General features: G+C 41.5%; 1 protein-coding gene across 6 annotated transcripts in view; it reads right to left on the minus strand.

Moving 5' to 3' along the window:
* Positions 1 to 20,353, minus strand: part of Syne1 (spectrin repeat containing nuclear envelope protein 1) — a 453,101-nt gene that overhangs the window by 43,394 nt on the left and 389,354 nt on the right. For 4 of the 6 annotated variants that reach the window (XM_035440411.1, XM_035440413.1, XM_035440414.1 and 1 more), the window contains 3 exons: positions 18,251 to 18,406; positions 12,091 to 12,249; positions 7,546 to 7,712 (listed from right to left, as the gene is read on the minus strand). In XM_035440411.1, the coding sequence (XP_035296302.1) occupies positions 7,546 to 7,712; positions 12,091 to 12,249; positions 18,251 to 18,406 (482 nt within the window). Of the gene's footprint in view, positions 1 to 1,983; positions 1,990 to 3,893; positions 4,001 to 7,545; positions 7,713 to 12,090; positions 12,250 to 18,250; positions 18,407 to 20,353 lie in introns of those variants that run through there. The other 2 variants (XM_027401022.2, XM_027401023.2) reach the window with 2 other exon arrangements.

Below are 20,353 nucleotides of genomic sequence, written 5' to 3' on the forward strand. Positions count from 1 at the left end.
AATTTCTCTAGGTGGACAGAGTGTGAGCAGGAGATAGGGATGGGAGGAGACTGTGCCTCAACTTCATTTTTATCACATGACTGCTGTTGATTAAGAGTCCCTGTTAAGGGTCTGGCCAGACAGACTGGACGTAAACTACAGAGCAGTCTGGTCTTCATAATGAGTACACAACTAGGGGCGTTCAGTTCTCTGTGTAGACCACCCCCTCCTGGATTGGGAAGCATGGGGACGTCACAGGAACTGCTCTTAGAGTAAGTAATCAGATAAGCGGATAAAGACAATGTTTCTATGTCAAAGTGGCCTCACTGAAAAGGTATCATCTTGAAAACAAGAGCCACATGATGTCTAAGCCTGCAAAGATGTCAGAATTTAAAAGCAGCTCTTCAATAGAATGTTCTTTGTGCATCAGAATTTACACTTGGACCCCACTGGTGCTCTCAGCTTACAGCTCTGAGCTCCTTCCATGACTACCTCAGGTGATTTTTCTACCTTTCTCGGACCAAAAGAAGTCACTGTCCTGGAGAAATATTTCATCATCAAAGTATTTTTTAGTATATTGATTTATTTTTAGTTCCTTAAAATTGGCAGAAGGTATCACTTCGACCATCACAGTTTCAATAAATCATAGTGTCTCACTCAAATGAAACTAATCCCGGGGGCACAGTTACATTTCCTCCTTGGGACTGTCCTCAAAGCACCATCACACAAGTGTTTATTGAAGGGTTTCCATCCTGCTGTCTGCATTCCTTAGTTGCCTTAGTTCTTTATCTAGAACCGGAGTTCCATGAGATTTTAGCTTCTAAAAGCACTCTCAGGTGAGGTGTCTTAGAACATTTTTTTTTTGGGGGGGGGGGAGTGTGTACTTTAAAAAAGTGTATGTTCATATCGCCAATCTACTCTTTTGATAAAGAGTAAAAATGTGGTGCTTTGTTTATCACAACTCATAATTTTACTCAAGAATTCCTTAATTAGCTTTATAAGCATAAGTCAGGCATGATGCTCTTGGACATGGTACTGTCTTTGACTATTTCCAAGCACCTTCAAAAATCATTCATCTGTGTTTCTGTCACTCATAAGACAGAATTCACTCTCGTAATTAATGAATAACTGATGGGGGATGTCCTCTTTCTCTCTCTCTCTCTCTCTCTCTCTCTCTCTCTAGAGAGAGAGAGAGCTTAGAGAGAGAGCTTTAGAGTGGCTGCTGATACAGATCTCAGGGAATGCATCCTTCGAGTGACCATGGTATGAACTCAGAATTAACATATATATATATATATATATATATATATATATATATATATATATAGTGTGTGTGTGTGTGTGTGTGTGTGTTGTGTGTGTGTGTGTGTGTGTGTTTCTCTTATTGGTTGATGAATAAAGCACTGTTTGGCCAATAGCCAGTAGAGGAAGGAAGATGGGTAGAACTAGGGAACAAGCAGAATTCTGGGAAAGGTAGACAGAAGGAGACTCGACGGAGGGACCGGGAAGATAGGATGAACCAGGCATTCTCCAGTAAGATAAGGCCATGTAGAAATACATAGATTAGTAGTTACGAGTTAATAATTAAGAGCTGGCCAATAAGAAGCCCTAGCCATGTGTTTATTTGGGGCTGAAGTGCAGCGGGACCAGGAGGGACAAAGAAACCTCCAGCAAACAATGACAGGTTTAGAGGGGCTGCTGATACAGGTCTCAGGGAATGCATCCTTCAAGTGGCCATGGTATGAACTCAAAATTAACTTAATTCTTCTGACTATCAGTGGTCCCCTGGTGCAGGACTGAAGAACTGTGCGTGACACCAGAAAGTCTGTCGTGAAGGTAGACCAAGTCTTTCCTGAAGGTAGACCTGGAGGAATGTCTTCCTTCCCCTCTCATGCGACTAGCTTTCTGTGTTGGGGTTTGGTGGGTTTGGGCAACTAACTGTTTTGGAGTGGAATTTTATCACAACCTCATGATGTCATTAGGGTTCCCTGGAAGCTGCAGAACCTACTTCTTTCCACATCCTTGTTTTACTGGTTGGCACCACCTTGTGTCCACGCTGGCCTTCTCCATAAAGGTTCTTCAGAAAGCTAGAACTGTGAATATCTACATTTGGATTCCTCCCACCACCATACGTAGCTCAGTGTTTTACACACAATAGAAAATTATTTATAAAAGCCTAAGAATTAATAACTAGTATTCTATGTAAAATACTTTCAACTAACATGTCTACCTTTAAAACCTTTCTGACATTGAATGTTGCCATTTTCCCTATAAGTCTGACATTATCAAATAATCTAAAATTAGTTGATTCTTTTTCACTCAAAGATCACAAATATGATCAAATGATCTAAAGCACAAGAGGAAATGAGTAAATATTATTCTATCAGGCCAGCAAAATTAGTAAAAGACTTGGATCCTGTAAAATATTGAATGAGGTCCAAGGCAGTGCGGTTAGTGTGCAATGTGTCAAGGGCATCGTGACATGGAAATGCTTGTTCATATAGTCCATTAGGGACAACTTCCTCTTTCAAACTAATATAAATTTAGTAAAGTCAATGGGTGAACACTTAAGTGGTTCTCCTTTATAATTTTCAAAAGAGTATACTTTCTCACAAATTGCATAATACATTATACACATGTTGGGGGAGCAGATGTGAGCATGGAGGATTTGACTTTAAAGCCTCATTTATTTGTAGTAGCTTATTAAATCTGATATTTTCAGGGGCTATTCTTGCACAAAAGAAATGTCTCAATTTTTTTCTGCATTATTTCTTTGAAAGAAATCTTTAAAATCTCAGGATATTAGTTTACTTACTTATTTTAAGAAAGCAAGAAGCTTGGGCAACATTCCGTTGGATAGCATTCAGGTTTTAATTTAACATAGATGCCTACATATGATATACACATTCACGGCTGATTTGTAAGTTCTTACAGTTTATGTGTGCCCTCTCAGTCCAAAGTATACCCCATGCTCTCGGCCTTCTTGAGAGGTACAGAACTACTGAATCCAACTGCCCATCACATCAACACTACCACACAAATGAACACATGAATGTGTGTAACAACATACATGGACTTATACTTAATATATAATGTACATACTTTTCTTGAAATTAGTATAGCCACAACCCAAAACAAGATAGAATTCAGATTCTAAACATAATAGAACCAAAATTGCTATTAGTAAACCCCACCCACCTGTGAGAATTAATCTAAGAGTGAGACAATAAAAAGAAACATTTAAAAAACTTAACTATCTCTATCATATGGGAAGAATGCTGAATCCTAACCATGAGACCAACGAGGATGTTATTGTTATTCTAAATAAATCACAAACTCAATATTTACACCAAACAATAATTACTATTTTTAGAGCTAAATTATAGTATCTATATACTTTACAACTTATATGCATGGATGGCCTAAAGTGACTGCCTGACACAAATAGAAATGATCTTTCTCTGGTAGAAGAGTCCTCCTTCACATCCCCGAAACATGCTTTATTTACTACAGAGAAAAATTTTGTCTGCAAAGCTGTGCACTGGCTCCAGCCCACTTTCACTTTGGTCAGAAGCCACCCTTAAGCTAGCAGATGGTGGCCTTGCTGAATCATTTTCTCAATCACCTTCCAGTCTCGGTCTCTCTACTGGAGCCATAATGCTTACATGATACATATGGTCCAGAAACAACTAAAATACCGAGTTGAACAACCTCTTGAACATGCCCAGTAGGGAAACAAGAAAACAAACCAACAAAGAACTCTTCAGAGTCCATGGCCTACAATTTCCTAGTGCTACTCATGTCTACTTAACATCAACTTGAAACATTCCGGATTAAAGAGCCTAGTGTCTATCCCATGAGCCCACGTAACTCTCAAGCTATGCCCAATAGAAGACACTCAAGAAGATGCCTGCCTGGTGACATCGCAGTCACATTCTGGGAGATCTGCGTCCACACTGCTGTCCTCTGCCATCCTCAGGGCACACAATTCCTCTGCCACCACCATGAAGCTTCTGCTTGCAAAAGCCAGATTCTGCAGAGCAAAAGGCTCAGTCCTTCCTGTGTGAGGAGAGAGTTTCTCCCCTTGTCTATGCTAGAAGTATGAAAATGCTGTTGCTGGACAAATGGTGCTGGTTGTCTGTCTGTTAATATGACACTGGGCAGTCACAAGTGGTCATGTTTCTAAATAAAACCCACATTCATGAGCATGTGCCAGGCTTGATCTCCTGGAATGTAGGCCACGAGGGTAAGAAGGGAAAAGCTCAGTGTAATCTGGCAGGGGAGCAGGTTACAGGTCTAAAGAAAGGGTCGCAGAAATAGTGACGGCTGCAGACACTCTGCTGTTCCATGAGAACGGTAAACTTTTCCTGTGGGCTCCAAGCTATGCCAGGAAAGCTACTTGGAAAAGAAAAACTAGCCACACGCAAAACTACCAGCAAAACCTTCACAAGTGCTGCAGATTGGGGCAACAAATGGAAGCAGAGTCTCCTGTCTTCTGGCCAGTCTGACAGCTCAGTGGTATGAGTAGCACCCTTAAGGGGCTGCTGGGGAAGGGAGGCAGGATTCTGTGTGGGAAATCACTTGATATCTGCTTTCTAACAGACTAAGCATGGAGAATAACGAGGAAATATTTATCATTATTCATATACAAAACTTTTGTGCTCTTAAAAATAATGATACAAGGTGATCAAAAATTATATATATATATATATTATATATATATATATATTTCAGGAAACTGTATTTTGTGAATTTGGGGAACTTTCAACATTTTTGCACAAAGCACCTGAGAAATATGAAATATATACAAAGTATAGGTTGGTAATATGGCTGAGTTGGGAGAGTGCTCACTTAGGATGCATGATACCTTGAGTTTGGTTCTCAGCATGGCATAAATAGGGCATGGTGGTTCGTGCAGGTAATCTCAGAACCGAGGAGGGTGGAGGCAGGAGGATCACAAGTTCATGTTCGTTTCTGACTACATATGGAGTTCAAGGCCAGCCTGGGCTAAATGTCTCAGAAAAGAGGGGAAGGGTACAGTGAGATGGCTTAGCAGGTAAAGGCAACTACCAAGCCTTTGATGATCTGAATTCCATTCTTGGAAGAAGAAAGCTCACTCTTGCCATTTGTCCTCTGATTTCCACATGTACATTGTAGCTTTCCCTTGCCCCGACTCTGTGCAGAATATATATATATATATATATATATATATATATATATATATATAATATAAATATAATTTAAAATTTTTGAAGAACTCCAAAAGTATGTGATGTGCCAGGTTCTGTTCTGTGTCATGAGTCACTGTTTTTGCTGGAGAGAGGGAGAGGCATGAATGAGACTGAATAAGCAGCTGCCAGTTCATAGCTAAAGACAGGTGTGGAGGAAGTACACCCCGCCTGCACACAGTAACAAGGAAACAGAAAGCAAATGTGATAGCCAAGTGTCTTCTGGGAGAAGCTGAAAGGCAGACAGAATCCAGTGTGGCTTCAGACTCCAGAGCAAGCTGACGATCAGCCTTTAATCTGCTCTAACTTTATAGGTGGTACCTAGAAATGAACACTATAGCTATACCAAAGTTCCCCACAGGAATTTATCTGCATGATGACATTCTAAAATGTGGTCATAGATGAACGTCTTAGATACTACAGTGAAAACCACCCATTTCTGTCTTAGATACTATGGTGAAAACCACCCATTTCTTATCAACATACTGCTGACTCAAGTTTGTTTGTATATCTTTGGGGATGGTAAAAAAGAGAACAATATCTAGAAAATTCTCACCTGAAAAAACGTCACACAGATGTGTTGTAAATAAGCATGACTTTGAAGAGATAGTATTGTGCTCCATGTATTGTTAGCTGACAGCTGAGCAGAAACTAAGCCAGCTGCCTACAACTGTTCTGAGTTAAAGCCTATTTGAGATATTTTTTGGCATGGTGAGTCTTCCCTTTCCATATCACTGTGGCCCTGGGATTCATGAGAGAAATTTAACCAATTTGATGGAGTTATACGGACAAGCACATTGGTCCATGAGTCAGGATCTGACACACACACAAAAATCCCCACGGTATTGACCCAGGGGGAGGTCTCTCCAAGAAGGGAATTTATAGCACACGAGGTTTCAATTTCTGCTTCTGGAATAAGACTTTGTTATGATCTTGGTGGCTGAGATGTGAGGCTAAACATCACATTGGGATTCAGAACCATTGTGCATTTCAGCTGTAGGGTAATTTCAGTAAAGATGTATTCCTTTCCCTGCATGTCCCTGAGCAGGGAGCTCAATGGTTTCGCTCAATTTTTTTCCATGTCTGCACTGCCACCATATACTCCAGCAAGGAGGCCCACTATGGTGGCATTCATTCTCAGCCTTCCAGTCTTTGTGACACTCAAATTACTTTATAGACAAAGGGCCTTGCACATGCTACTCAACCCTTCTCCCTTTGAGTCACACCCCAGCACCAGCTACTATTCTCAGACTTTTGTTTTTGTTTAAAGACTTATTTAGGTATTTATTATGTATACAGTGTTCTGCCTGCATGTATACCTGCAGGCCAGAGAGGTCACCAGATCTCATTACAGATGGCTGTGAGCCACTATGTGGTTGCTGGGAATTGAACTCAGGATCTCTGGAAGAGCAGGCAGTGCTCTTAACCTTTGAGCCATCTCTCCAGCCCCTATTCTCAGACTTTTGATATGCAATGAGTCAATGGACAAAGCTGTCTCTTGGCATTGACATCCCAACATGAAGGAAGGTACACTTAAAATGAAGCCCTTCCATGGTCAGTTACTCTTTTAATATAAAATATCCTTGTGCATCTTCAAGTCATACCAGCATTTGAAATGATGGCAAAGGCCCTCATATGTTTTTCCTCTGTTTGTCATCCCTTTTATTCACACTTCCTGTCTACAGAATAAATGGAATATAATCTGCCTCTCCAACACAAGACCACTAATTATGGTCACTGTTATGGCAAAGCAGAAAGTTGACAATAATGAAGCTGTTTATTTTTATGAATAAGTAGAATGACAAAGGTCAGTCTCACGCCCACACCCAACTAACTACACACATAACAGGGATGTGGTAGCTCTTTTGCCGCCTCCCCCTGCCCCCCAGATAAGAACACCTACAAATATTGATGGAGTGGCTTTTTCTTTTTTCCTCCATAGATGTTGGGATACCCACAAAGCCCCCAAATGAAAACCCTCTTGTTCCTGTAACACTCTTTCCCTCTCCCTAAATTCTTTTGAAGTTAATGAAAGTGCCATTCATGGGAGCAGCAGGAGCACAGTGTTACCCCAGGCAGTACAGTCACTCAGAAAGGGAGATAGGTGCTGCATTCCCTTTAGCTTCTCAACCTGTGGGTCATGACCTCCAAAACATACTTACATTTAACAGTAAATATTTACATCACAACAGTAGCAAAATTACACTTACAGAGCACCAACAAACTAATTTTATAGTTTGGGGAGAGGTCACAGCAGGAGGAACTGCACTAGCTGAGATGAAGGAGGACTAATTGACATCCCCACTGCAGGCATCCTATTGCACCTGGTGTCATTTACCTGGCCGCAATGAGATCCAGGAGATGCTGCCACCTGTCGTTCACTTTGCCGAGCTTGTACTGAATCTCAGCGGCTTTGCTTTCATGACTAGCTTTAGCAAGCCTCTCTCCCATTTGCTGGAGCTGGATTTTGTTCTCTTGGGCAACAGCAATTTCCTCTTGATAATCCTGCATAATGAAAGCAATCACGGAGGTCAGAAGGCATATTCTTAATGCATTCATCTGGCTCCTCTGGAAACACACTAATTACAGTTTCTACTGTTTGGACAGTTTGGGCCTGAGGAACACCGTGTGAACATCAGTCTAGAATTAATAGTGCCTATTGCTCTTGATAATGTGAAGTCCAGTCTCAATTATTCCAATGGATTTTCTGAAAGGAATTGTAAGGCACTTGGTTGTAGGGCACTAGGTTGGTATGATGGCATATGACTGTAATCCCTGCACTTGAGAAGTAGAGGCAAGAGAATCAGGAGTTCAAGATCTTCCAGTAGAGTGAGTTTGAGACCAGTATATTGTGGCTTACATGGGGAGAGGAAGGTCTTAATGGAGGGAGGAGAGTAAAAATGAAGGCAGTCTAAATGTAGAGAGAAGGCTGGGGGTGGAAAGGCTTAAGCAGGCAAGGGTGGAAGGACAGGGGAGATGAGAGCTTAAGGGAAAGGATCAACCAAAATGAAGAGGTTATGACCCAAGTAAAAATATAATAAAAAAAAATAAGAGTTTCATGAGAGCTTGACACAAAATCCTACCCTAAGTTGTGGAGTTATTACCAATTGTTAGCTGTTAGGAAAGGAAGAGATTGTTTTCACTAAGATTATAGTCCTTGGTAAGTTGACGTTGCTCCAGCAGAAGACTATACACCAAGATTATTTGGGCAGCACAAATTTGCCTTGATGGGTGAAAAAAAAGACACAGAGTTAGGCAATTAGGGAATTGGGAGTAGACCTGGGAAGAGTTGATGGGTGAGGTGCATATGACAAAAGCATGATCATTAAATCTTAAAAAAACTAACAAAATTTTGAAAATGGCTTTTGAATGTAGCTGAAAAAGAAACCTATTCTTAGGAGCTGTAGGTTATGGAATGAAAATCCCAATCCTGGGCTGGGAAACCTTATTAGTCAAAAATGTCCTTAAAATAAAACGAGCTCTGGCCATCTCTCCAGTAGTGGAGACGAGAAGAGAGAACAGAGCTGTTGCTGAAGACACCACATACCTTGGTTGCTAAAACTGAGCTATAAGCTTCTTCCCTGCCAATTAACTTTCAATGATTTAGAAGGTTCTATGCAGGTTTATGGGAGAGAAGAGGCATCACCCACAGTTAACTCTATGAACTGTAAGACCAACCTGCCAGGTAGCATGTGCAGTAGTGGCATTACTGCCATGGAGGTAACCAACTTGCTGAATTTGAGGGCCATTCTGAAGGAGTCCATGTCGGATAATGTAAACATGGTCAAAACCCACAGCTGGGTTGGTCATAGGTTGGGGGAGATGGTACAACTGAAAACTTTTATTTAGAAAAATTGTCACAAGGTCAAAGTACCTTCTAAATATTTATTTTTCTAAATATTTAGACAAATGGTATTCTTAGCCTTAATCATGGAAGCCTCTTTTTCAGTGAACAGGTAGACACAGAGACTTGTCACTGCAACACATGACAAATTAGTTTGCAGTTCTATTAATAATGAACTAATTTCACCAAGTTAGTGGGTCTCACACCATCTCTCGTTTTATTCAGTCTCTTTGCTAGCCCTTCTTAAAAACTGGTTAAAAATAACAGGCCTAGACAGGCAGAGATGGTACATACCTTTTATCCCAGCACTCAGGAGGCAGAGGCAGGCAGCTCTCTGAGTCCCAGTCTAGCCTGCTCTACAGAGTGAGTTCTAGGACAGCTAGGGCTACATAGAGAAACCCTGTCTGGAAAAAATGGGGGGGGGCACTTTATATGATCTATTTGCAGGGAACAACAGAGACTAAACCAGAAGACATATCCAGTTTTTAGGATCAGTGTTGAGACTCAAGGTCAAAAAACACATGTTATACAGCAGATAGTATCTCAGCAAAATAATAAAGGACAGAAGATGGCTCCTCAGGTAGAGCATAAACATGAGGTCTGGAATTTGGGGTTCTTAAGAGCCCATGCAAATACTGACCAGGAGGACTCCCTTGCCTGTAACCCCTGGGCAACAAGGGGAAAACAGGATCCCTGGCCAAGTGGATAGGGAGACCAGGCAAATCTGTGAGCTATGGGTTCAGTTGAGATACCCCACATCAATTTAAAAGACTAAAAGCAACTGAGAAAGATGCCTAACTTTGACCTCTGGTCTCCATAAGCACATGCTCATCCGGGGTGCCACACACATGTGAAGAGGCACATACACACATGCATGCACACTATACAAACATGCACATGCAAAAAAAAAAAAAAAAAACACCAAAAGTAAATTAAAAAATAAATGAAGATAGATTTTATATGTCTATTTTAGCTCCTCCTCTAAAGTTTGGATACTCTCGAAGGCACATATCTGAGGAAAGGGGGCCTGCAAGAAAGAGGATGGCAGGTGAAACTGCATTCCTGCTCAGAGTTGAGTGCCTGGTATAGTTAGGACTCCTTGCCCCTGTCCACCCAACTTTTCGTGTTATTTCAACACAAAGGGATCCCAAAACCAAAGCACCGAGTGCATTTATGTACAGTTTTAACATTCCATCCCCAAAATCAGGATGATTTTATTGAGAAATGTTGATTTCTAAAGAACCACTCTAAGCTTTAAAACGCACTTAGAGTAAAACTGATCTCTTGGGCTGTCATTTAAATGAAACTGCTTGTGTCAATGCCAATAGACAATAATCACTGGCTTCAAGTAATTTGTCACTTGGTTTTTCCTACGCTGCCAAAAATACTGAGCTCTTCTTAATAATGCTGTACAAGAAAGACACTAAATGCTTTTGAGTTCCACAACTTATTTTGTATACTAACTAGTAGAATTAGCATTTCAAGAAGTATTTCTTTTCCTTCTTCACTTTTGCAGTGCTGCAAAGGAAGCAGTTCACTGCTATTTTCCCCACTCCCACCCTTGTTTGCTTTTGCTCTTCCTATCAAGCAGGGTCTTACTAAGTTGCCTGGGCTAGCATTGCACTCACTTGTGTAGCCTAGCAGACCTTGATCATGAGATTTTTCTACCTCAGGCTCACCAGTGGCTGAGATGACAGGTCCATACCACCAGGCCCACCTGCTCAAAGAGTATTTCCAACATTGTACCAAATAATATAATAAAAATAAAAACTTAAATTTTTAAATTATGGCTATATTTCGTTCTAGAAAGTGTTCTTTTTTACCATGTTTAAAATATACTTACTGAATTTCATAAAGAAAGCAATGAGAATGTAGACACATGTAACCAAGAATTACTCTTTGGTCAAATTTATAATGGTAACTAGTATAATAGTTGTACCTAATACAACATTCTTTGGCACCTAGCAACCAGCAAAGCCCCACTTTTAGTGGATACTGTGATAAAATCTGGCCCTGGAATAAGGATTTTGACATCAAATGAGCAAATTGATTACTCAGAGATTCTTCATATTTATATAGAAAATAATAAAGTCATCACTGCTATGTGTTGGCTCTGGAGTTTAACTTTGCTCCGTATGTGTGCACATTGAGAAAGATAAATTTTCCTAATAATCACTTGTGTTGCTTTCAGAAAGAATAAAGCTATAATAATCTCTCTGCTCAATAAACATGAACTGCATGCTTATGAGAAGTTAGGCACTGCTACAGATACAATGGGGAGAGCAGAAAACTCGACAGTGTCCACATTCCAGGCAGGTTTGCAGACTGATGGGCTTTTGCTCCAGACAGATAACAAACAAGTGAACACACACACACACACACACACACACACACACACACACACACACACACACACACACAAATACACCATGTGTGTGCTAATGAGACACACAAATTGACATCCTGACATGAATATTTACTCAAAAATGTAGAAACTTTACTGAAAACCACACAAACATTTAAAATTATGAGCCAATTCAGTGAGCCCTATTTAGACATTAAAAACATATTCTAGGTTCAAATAAACCCACAAAATAATTTAATAACGCATAGGCAGCTTAACAACAGGAATCTAGAATTCCCAGGAACATCTTCACTCCTACTGAGGGCCTATAGATCATATTTTCCAGGGGAAAATCAGTTTAATTTGTCCTAAGGCTTTTTCCTTTTAGTTCCTCTATAGTGAATTCTGTCTATAAAAACCAACTTGAAGGAAATAAAAAAAAAAAAAAAAACGAGAAGTGGTGTGTGTAAATGATTCCTCCAGGGTATAACACAGAAAGTTGATTTTCTCACAAACTAAACACACCCTGTAGATTTTTCAGGGCAAAGTGGGTCTTTCCACATTGTATGTTATGAAGACGAGGCTTAATACACACTGCTTCTTGGACAGGGAAGTGACAGGCACAAGGAAACACTGGAAAGAAAGCATTCCCAAGCCACCGAGTCACCACTCACCCCACCTCATCCACAGCTCACCTTCTTGAGTTTTTCTATCATCTCTTCAATGAGGATGTCTCCATTCTGGGAGACTTTGCCCTCCATCTGCGTCAGCCACTCGCACAGCTCCTTGTTCTTTTCGCTGAAGACAGCCCATTCGTTCAGTCGTTCACTCACTTGCTGTCGTCTTAAGGAGACCTAGGAAATTTAAAATGGGATGGTTATGAAAATGGTAATGGCAACAGAGCCACTCTGACCTGAGAAGGAAATGGCCCCTTGAAATGTGCAGGTCCTGGGCATCCCTGCAGGTCAAGGTCTCCTGAAATAGAAGACTTGCTAAAAGAAACAGGAGAGGAAAAGGGGCTGGAGAAAAGTCTGAGATCAATGGCTGGTCTTGCAGAAAATCTTTGAGTTCACCTCCAGACACCCCAGGTTCACCTCTGGACACCCACATGATGGCTCACAACCCTCTCAAACTCCGGCTCTAGATGATGGCACAAGCCTGGGATACTTTTCACATGACCAACCTCTGGACCATAAGATTCTGGGGGAGAGAGCCACACAGTCTACCACACCTTTTGAAAAATTTCCATTAGAAATTGCCTCTTTTTGATTTAATTGTGCCTACTTAAATAAAATATTTTTCTGGGTTTGGGTCGCACTACTGAGTCCACCAGTGTTACCTCAAATGTAACAAAGCTCTGCCCAGACTGTGTTATACGGTACACATGGTTGGTTATATGGTCAGTTATATATATTATATGGTCAGTCAGCACAGAAATACATGCACTTCTGAAACACTCAGATTGTGAATTCTCCACTTGTCATTCATAAGGCATCAGACCGGGCAGTGGGGCTGGGGGAGAGGGAGGGGAAAATGACACTGTGGCTAAAACCTGGGTTCAGTTGACACAGAAACTTTCAGGACTGGTGATTCCTCTCTAAGGACAAGAAGCTTCCTCAAGAGTTGGCATGGCTTTGTTCCGCTCTTGAGTAGCTTCCTCCACAAGCTGGCCATGATCCAAGAATGGATGCTGGGTCTCCCTTTAACCAACACCTGCAGAGAGGGTGTGGTCACAACAGGACATCACCTATTTCTTTGAGGAGTAGGTATACCCCATCCCAGGCTGAGCCGGACAGTTTCAGGTACTGGCTTTTGCCCAGTCAAAGGCAGGATGGGAAAAGCTGGCATCTTTGGTATGGGCTATGATGTACAGTAGGATCACATGTCCAGAAGCAGAACAAGGGCAGTCTCTACTATACTGCTGAAGAGACCAGAGCAAGTCACTCATCTTCTATATGCCTTCCTCTTTCCACGTGTAAGTAGACATTGCATTTTCTCCAAACACAAGCATTTATTTAGTGTTTGCAAAAAAGAGTCATCTCATTGTTTCCAGTGCTGTACTCTATTCTGGGATGTGTTGTGCTGACAGAAAGGCACAAGCAAGCCAACAGCTTACAAAAGGCTGGTGTACACCACGGGTTTGACAATCCCCCAACTTAGCCCGATCTTTTTTTCTCCATAGCATTCATGTGTTCAACATCTCCAGGGACCAGCTTGAATACACATCCTTCGTGTTTGTATCACACCATGAAAACATTGCTTTCATTTGTTTACTGTGGAGCTATGACTCGGGGAAAAAAAAGAAAAAAAAAAAAAAAACTAAATATGTGGGCTGCAAGCATTGGGTGTAAGCCAGAGCCCAAATCTTTTTGCAAAGATGTAAATTCGTAAGACGGGTGGCATTTGATGCTGTTTATAAACCAAAAATTTCTACTATATTTAATGAACCATTTCTTTCTTCGGATTCAGTTGAAACCCTGAGATTATTTATCGGCTCAGCACATATTTGCATTTTCTTGAGGGTAGAACCACAGTGTATTGCCTCCAGAGTGAGACAGCTGAACAGGAAATACAGTTTTTCTAAGAGTAAATATTTTTATCATGACATTGTGGGTGCGAATGCATGTGCGCGCGCACACACACGCGCGCGCACACGCACACACACACACACACACACACACACACACACACACACACACACACACACAGAACGATTCTAATGGTGTGGTGTTATATATTTACTTTACAGCTACAATCACACACAATTCTGCAAAGCAACAGATGAAGAAAAGCGGTATAATGCACAACTGGACCTTGCTACAGCACATCCCTCGGGGTGGCTGAAAACCTTATCCCATTCTGCATTTCTTCCGAGGCACCATGGCATCTACTTACAGACTGTGTTCCTCATCCTTGTCTGTGGACACCATTACACCTCACTTCTCATCAGGGGATTCTACATGGCATGGGCAGGGCAGGCTGTCCCCTCCTTTAGCCGACATAATGCCATCTACCTTCAGCTAAGTTTGTCGACATTTACGAGAAGCCAGGCAGTCTTGTTTCCTGTTGTGGTTTCATATTTGACAGAAGTTCACAGGAAACAACAGCCTCAAGATCTCGTAACTCATCTGTGTCCTTCCTCGAGAATTATTATATCTTGGCACCCAGCCAGCCCCAAGGCTAAACTCTCACTGTAGATGGGACTGGTACACGATAATTATGTGTTACGTTCATATTTTAAGACTCTGTCTGAGGAAATCTCTATTAGCACTGTATGTTCTACCTGCTTCCTCTTTCTCATGGTCCGCTCTACTCACAGGTGCACGGTATTATTGGCATCACAGCATATCACGTGGCCAAATGGCCGCTTTCGAGCTGTATTTTCAAGTAGCTTTTTCTAAGTCTAGTGGGAGATTTTAAAACACATGAATGTTTGACTCGGGAATTAGCAATAATGATACTTCCATGGCACTGTTATACACCTTTCCTAAATCACAAACTATCAAGTGATCATAGTTTTCTTCATCTTCAAAATATTAAAATTGTGTCACAATTTTATTCTCAGAGGATCGGGACATACATGCAGCACATGACCTTCACGATTAGCCATATGCAGAGAACACGTAGCTGCTGTGGACACTTAGCTGCTGTAGACACCAACTGTCCAAAGAAATGGCCTTTGAATCTAAGGCCCTCAAAGTCTTGGGATCAGACTATAGGCATTCAGAAAAAAAAGACATGCTCCTTGGTGGCACGGAACAAGGAAGAAATGGGAATTCACAGGACTATGACAACATTAAGGGTGGAACATTTCCAAAACAGACTTCATGGGGTTGTAGGATAAGAGAGAAAATAGGTGAGAAAACCAGAAGCAGTTTAGGCAATTGATGGGTCATGATCAAAGCCTCCACGAAGGGAAGTTGTAGAGGTTAGCATGGAGAAATGAGGTGAATTAGGAATCCAAAATGACAGCTCCTAAATGACAGCTTTCTGAAGCCTTTGTAGGTCTTAGCTAGAGAGATGAGTCTGGTCTAATTTGTTTCATTTCACTGAAAAATATTAAGAGATAAGGTAGTTGTCATTCCTCTCAAAATTAAGAAAATGATTAATTGGGGCTGGAGAGACAACTCAGCAGTTAAGATGCTTACTGCAGTTGCAGAGGACCTGAGCGCCACTCCAGCAAGCACATGACAGCTCACAACCACCTGTACTAACTCTAGCTCCTTTAATCAGACACACTTCTGTGTGATCCTGCAATATGTACATACACTCAGACATTCACACATACACATAAAATAACTACATAAGTAAATGCAGCTAAAATCAGAAGACTGCTGACACAGGGGCAATATTTCTAAAAGGGAGAAAGAAAGAAAGAAAGAAAGAAAGAAAGAAAGAAAGAAAGAAAGAAAGAAAGAAAGAGGGAGGGAGGGAGGGAGGAGGGAGGGAGGGAGGGAGGGAGGGAGGGAGGGATAAGCAGACTCATAGAGGCAAATGAACAATGCTGTCATAATTTCCATCAGTACCCATCAAATACCTTCCATTTATCATAAGGCCTGTATATTATAACATAGTAATTGTAGTTATGTGTATGTGTTGAACCATTCAGAAAATAATTTGTGTGATGATTAATGTTGTCACTCTCTTTATGAACAACACTGTATATACTCCTCACATACACCCCGAGAATATGGCACTTGGTGAAAAGTGGCCTTGTTCATGTTGAACTCAAAACATTAACATGTTGGTGAGAGCCATCTTTTGTATGCCTCACTTTTCAGGGGCATGTTCACAGGGCACTGTTGAAACATCTTCTAAGCATGTGAGCAAATATTCCTTTGATACATTATGTGAGCAAATTCTGGATTTAAATTAAATATGGGGGGGGAGAAGTTCAAGGCACACATTTGTTCTTAATATAAAAAAAAAACATAAGAAAGGGCCTCTCAAACTCTGTCAGATGGTTCTAGAAGCAACAAGGATAAGAATCTATAATGTCAGATCAACTGGGGAGGATGAAGAACAAAGAAACATGAGTTTGGGAGGGGACAGAGTCCCCCTCTCATCAGCCTAGTCCTTTATCTTCTAATGCCCACATCTCTCCAGCCCACACTATGCTTTGACCTTGCTAAAGATGTGTGTTCCCTGTACAACAATCTTTCCTCCATTCCCCATCTCAAGGAGCTGAACTCCTGGAATCTAGTTGTAGAGAGAGAGGAGTGATGAGCAAAGGGATCAAGACCAGGCTGGGTAAACCCACAGAATCAGCTGACCTGAGCAAGTGGGAACTCACAGACAGCAGTCTGACAGCTGGGGAACCAGCATAGAACCAAACCAGGCCCCCTAAACATTGGTGTCAGTTAGGAGGCCAGGACAGTCTATGGAGCCTCTGGCAGTGGAACACACCAGTATTTATCCCTAGTGCATGAATGGACTTTGGGAGCCCATTCCCCATGGAGGGATACTTTCTCAACCTAGATACATAGGGGAGGGCCTAGGCCCTGCTCCAAATGACTTGACAGACTTTAATGATTCCCCCATGGAAGGCCTCACCCTCCCTGGGGTAGGATGGGGAGATCGGTGGGGGGCATGAGAGGATGAGAGGGAGAGGGAACTGGGATTGACATGTAAAATAAGATTGTTTCTAATTTGAATATATATGCATATATATGCATTTCTCTACATACACCAGTGCCCACCACCCTGAACTAGCCAGCATCTTTATATATTGTTTTCATCTGTTCATATAGACTTTTCTTCATAACTGTATAGGACTTTCTAGGCTGACTTTAGTTTTACTGTAATTATAAACTTGATGGAAAGAATTTCTATTACAGCTTATGCTCACAACAATTGCAGTGACCATCCACTGAACAAATGTGTGTTAGAGCCTGCAGTGTGGCAGGAATGATGCTTTAGGTAAGGAGTGCTATAGCCAGCAGTGTGGCAGACATGGTACTCATGGTATGTTATAGCTGGCAGTGTGGCAGGAATGGTACTCAGGGTGTGCTACAGCCAGCAGTGTGGCAGACATGGTACTCATGGTATGTTATAGCCAGCAGAGTGGCAGACATGGAACTCAGGTATGTTATAGCCGGGAGTGTGGCAGGAATGGTACTCAGGGTGTGTTACAGCCAGCAGTGTGGCAGGCATGGTACTCAATTATGTTATAGCTGGCAGTGTGGCAGGCATGGTACTCCGGGTGTGTTATAGCCAGCAGTGTGGCAGGCATGGTACTCAGGGCACAGAACTAAAGAACAAGGCACAGAGACTTCTGCCAAGTACAGCCATGGGTTCTTGGGAGCCAGCAGTCACTGTCAACTTTCACCTGATGCTCCTTTTAGTCCAGGATGCTCTCCTGCTGCTTTTACATCAATTTGTACCTTTCAAAGCTTAAGTTACAATCTTCCTTAACAACTTGCACACATAGAAAGGCATTTAATAAATAAAGTAAGCCTAACAATACCATATGCCTGTGAATAAATAAGAAACAACTATGAATGCTCCAAAGAATAAAACTATCTCTAGAAAATTAACTAAAATAATGTGTTTCTTCTGTGTTTAAAATCCAGACAAACCACCAGTATTGACATGGCTGGAAATTCGCACCTAGGAAATACAACAGTTTGGGCCAGGAAGGGAAAGAGAAATACTTCAGTATAGATGAATCCAAAATATGATATGATGATATAGTTGTCCTTACTCTGAAATATTCTGGCAATAATCACAGGTTTCTCTACCTATACGGTGAGTCACAGGGTGTGTCCAGACGTAGATCAAGCCTGTCTGGTGTCAAGGATCACCTCCCAACTTCCTATCCTGAGGAGGTACTTCCTCATTCAGACCACATCTTACCTGGTGGCAGAGCTCCTCCCACTGCCTTTGCAGAAGCTCCACACGTTCGTTAAGGATGGAGATGTCCTCGGCACTGATGTAGACAGCCAGGGCATCCCTCAGTAGCATCAACTCTGCCAGGTCATCTGTCCACCTCCCAACCGCGTTTTCCAATTCCTACCAGGGAACAAACGCCCATGAGCCCCGCATGACATCTACCTGTAACCCTCTGGAGGGGCTTTGGTGACCTTCTTAGTATAGTTCCCTTCCTACAAACTCCTTCTGAACACCACACTTGAGTTCTGTTTTATTTGCATCCTGCCTAACTTGAAAACCCGAGAAGTTCTTTTGATAAAAATACCAAGGTTCCCTGCAAAACCTTCCTACCTATTCACCATCTCACTGATGGTTTTAGGATGTAGTTTATTTTTTTCAAACCCAAGTCTTTTCAGGGTAATGGCCTTCTTTATTCTGACTTTATATCACCCTACAACCCTGAGACCATGAACACATCTAAATGACTTCAGAACCACTTAACCACCCATTAGTTTTGTCCTGTTCATGATCACACAAATACAACATTTAAAAGGGAAATTTCCTCCATTGAACTTCATTTGAGTTGACATTCTGTGATAAATACTTATCATAAAATGCCAAGCTTTGGTACTGTTTCTCCCATGTTTAAAATAATTCACTAGCTACATGTTCTGTGGGATCAGAGGTTTCTTGGAGCTATTGATTATGGACTTGTCCCTTTGAGCATTAATTAGAAGAAAAAAAACTCCTTGGAGCAAAATTTGAATGAGCAGATGTGAGTTTCTGCCATGCTTTATCTGGTGACCAGTTTTGTAATTTGTGTCACTCTCACTCTCTGCCAGCTGTTGTTCGTAGATTCCAGCTTATTTAGTGTGTGAATGGAGAATTTCATACAGTCTATTCTCTGTCTTTCTTGTCTCTTCACACCAGAGACACGTTTCTAAAGGCAAAAGTAATTAACGGTGCTATCTGGGGCTAACTTCTCAGGCAATTTAAGCAAACAAGGATTTAGCCTGAAATTTTCAAGTAATTGCTTTGTTTTGCTGCTGAGGGTGACTGGGGAAGAGCGTAATGGAGCTGTGTGGAAACACATCCTCCCCATCTCCAAACTCAAAGCAGGGACAGTTGTCCAAATATTTTGGGAGATGACAACAGAATCTCAAAAAAAGAATAACTGGCCGAAAGACCAAACTTTCCAGGTGAATAAATATGCAGCATTCTGTCTGCACCTTTAGACAGATTAAATTGTTATAGCAGTGTAAGGACATCACTCTTTAATACCAATCCTGCCCCTCTCCCTGCAACTCAAGCATCACACTTAGTTTATGGATTTAAAAAAGAAACAAAGAATTAGCTGTGGTGATATTTGCCCATAATCCCAGCACTGACTCCAGAGGCTGAGGTATGGGGACTCTGTGAGTTTCAAGACAGTCTGTGCTCCACAGTAAAACCCTCTCTAAAACAAAACCAAACCAAAAGAATACACACACACACACACACACACACACACACACACACACGCACGCACGCACGCACGCCCGCACGCATGCACACACACACACACACCTGAGTAACACTATCATGTAAACCCCAAGCCCACTGTTTCAGACTCTACCTATTAGCTCAGGTAGTGGGACTGAAATACAGTCTTTAAATTCAGACAAATTGGTCAACTACTAATGTGAAACATTGTTATTTTAGACTCTGCCAGTTTCTAATCTAGCATAAGGGAAATAACAATGTCCCCAAGAGCATGTGTCTTGCCAAATGAGAGAGCACTGGAATGTAGGAAGAGTCTGCTATTAGATCATGCTCATTCCTGCTTATCGGGTAATTTCTTTAATAGATTAATTACATATGTTTCTATTTGTTTATTTGTTTGTTCATTTGTTTTGAGACAGGGTTTATCTGTGTAGCCTTGCTGTCTGTCCTGGAACTCACTCATAGATCAGGCTGGCCTCAAACTCACAGAGATCTGCTTTGCCTCTGCCTCCAGAGTGCTGATATTCAAGGTGTGCAGTACCACCACCCAGCTAATTACACAGGTCTAAAACAAACTGATTTTAGTGTTATAGCCTTCAAATGGTT

The sequence above is a fragment of the Cricetulus griseus genome, chromosome 2 (assembly GCF_003668045.3).
Source record: "Cricetulus griseus strain 17A/GY chromosome 2, alternate assembly CriGri-PICRH-1.0, whole genome shotgun sequence".
Taxonomy (NCBI): domain Eukaryota; kingdom Metazoa; phylum Chordata; class Mammalia; order Rodentia; family Cricetidae; genus Cricetulus; species Cricetulus griseus.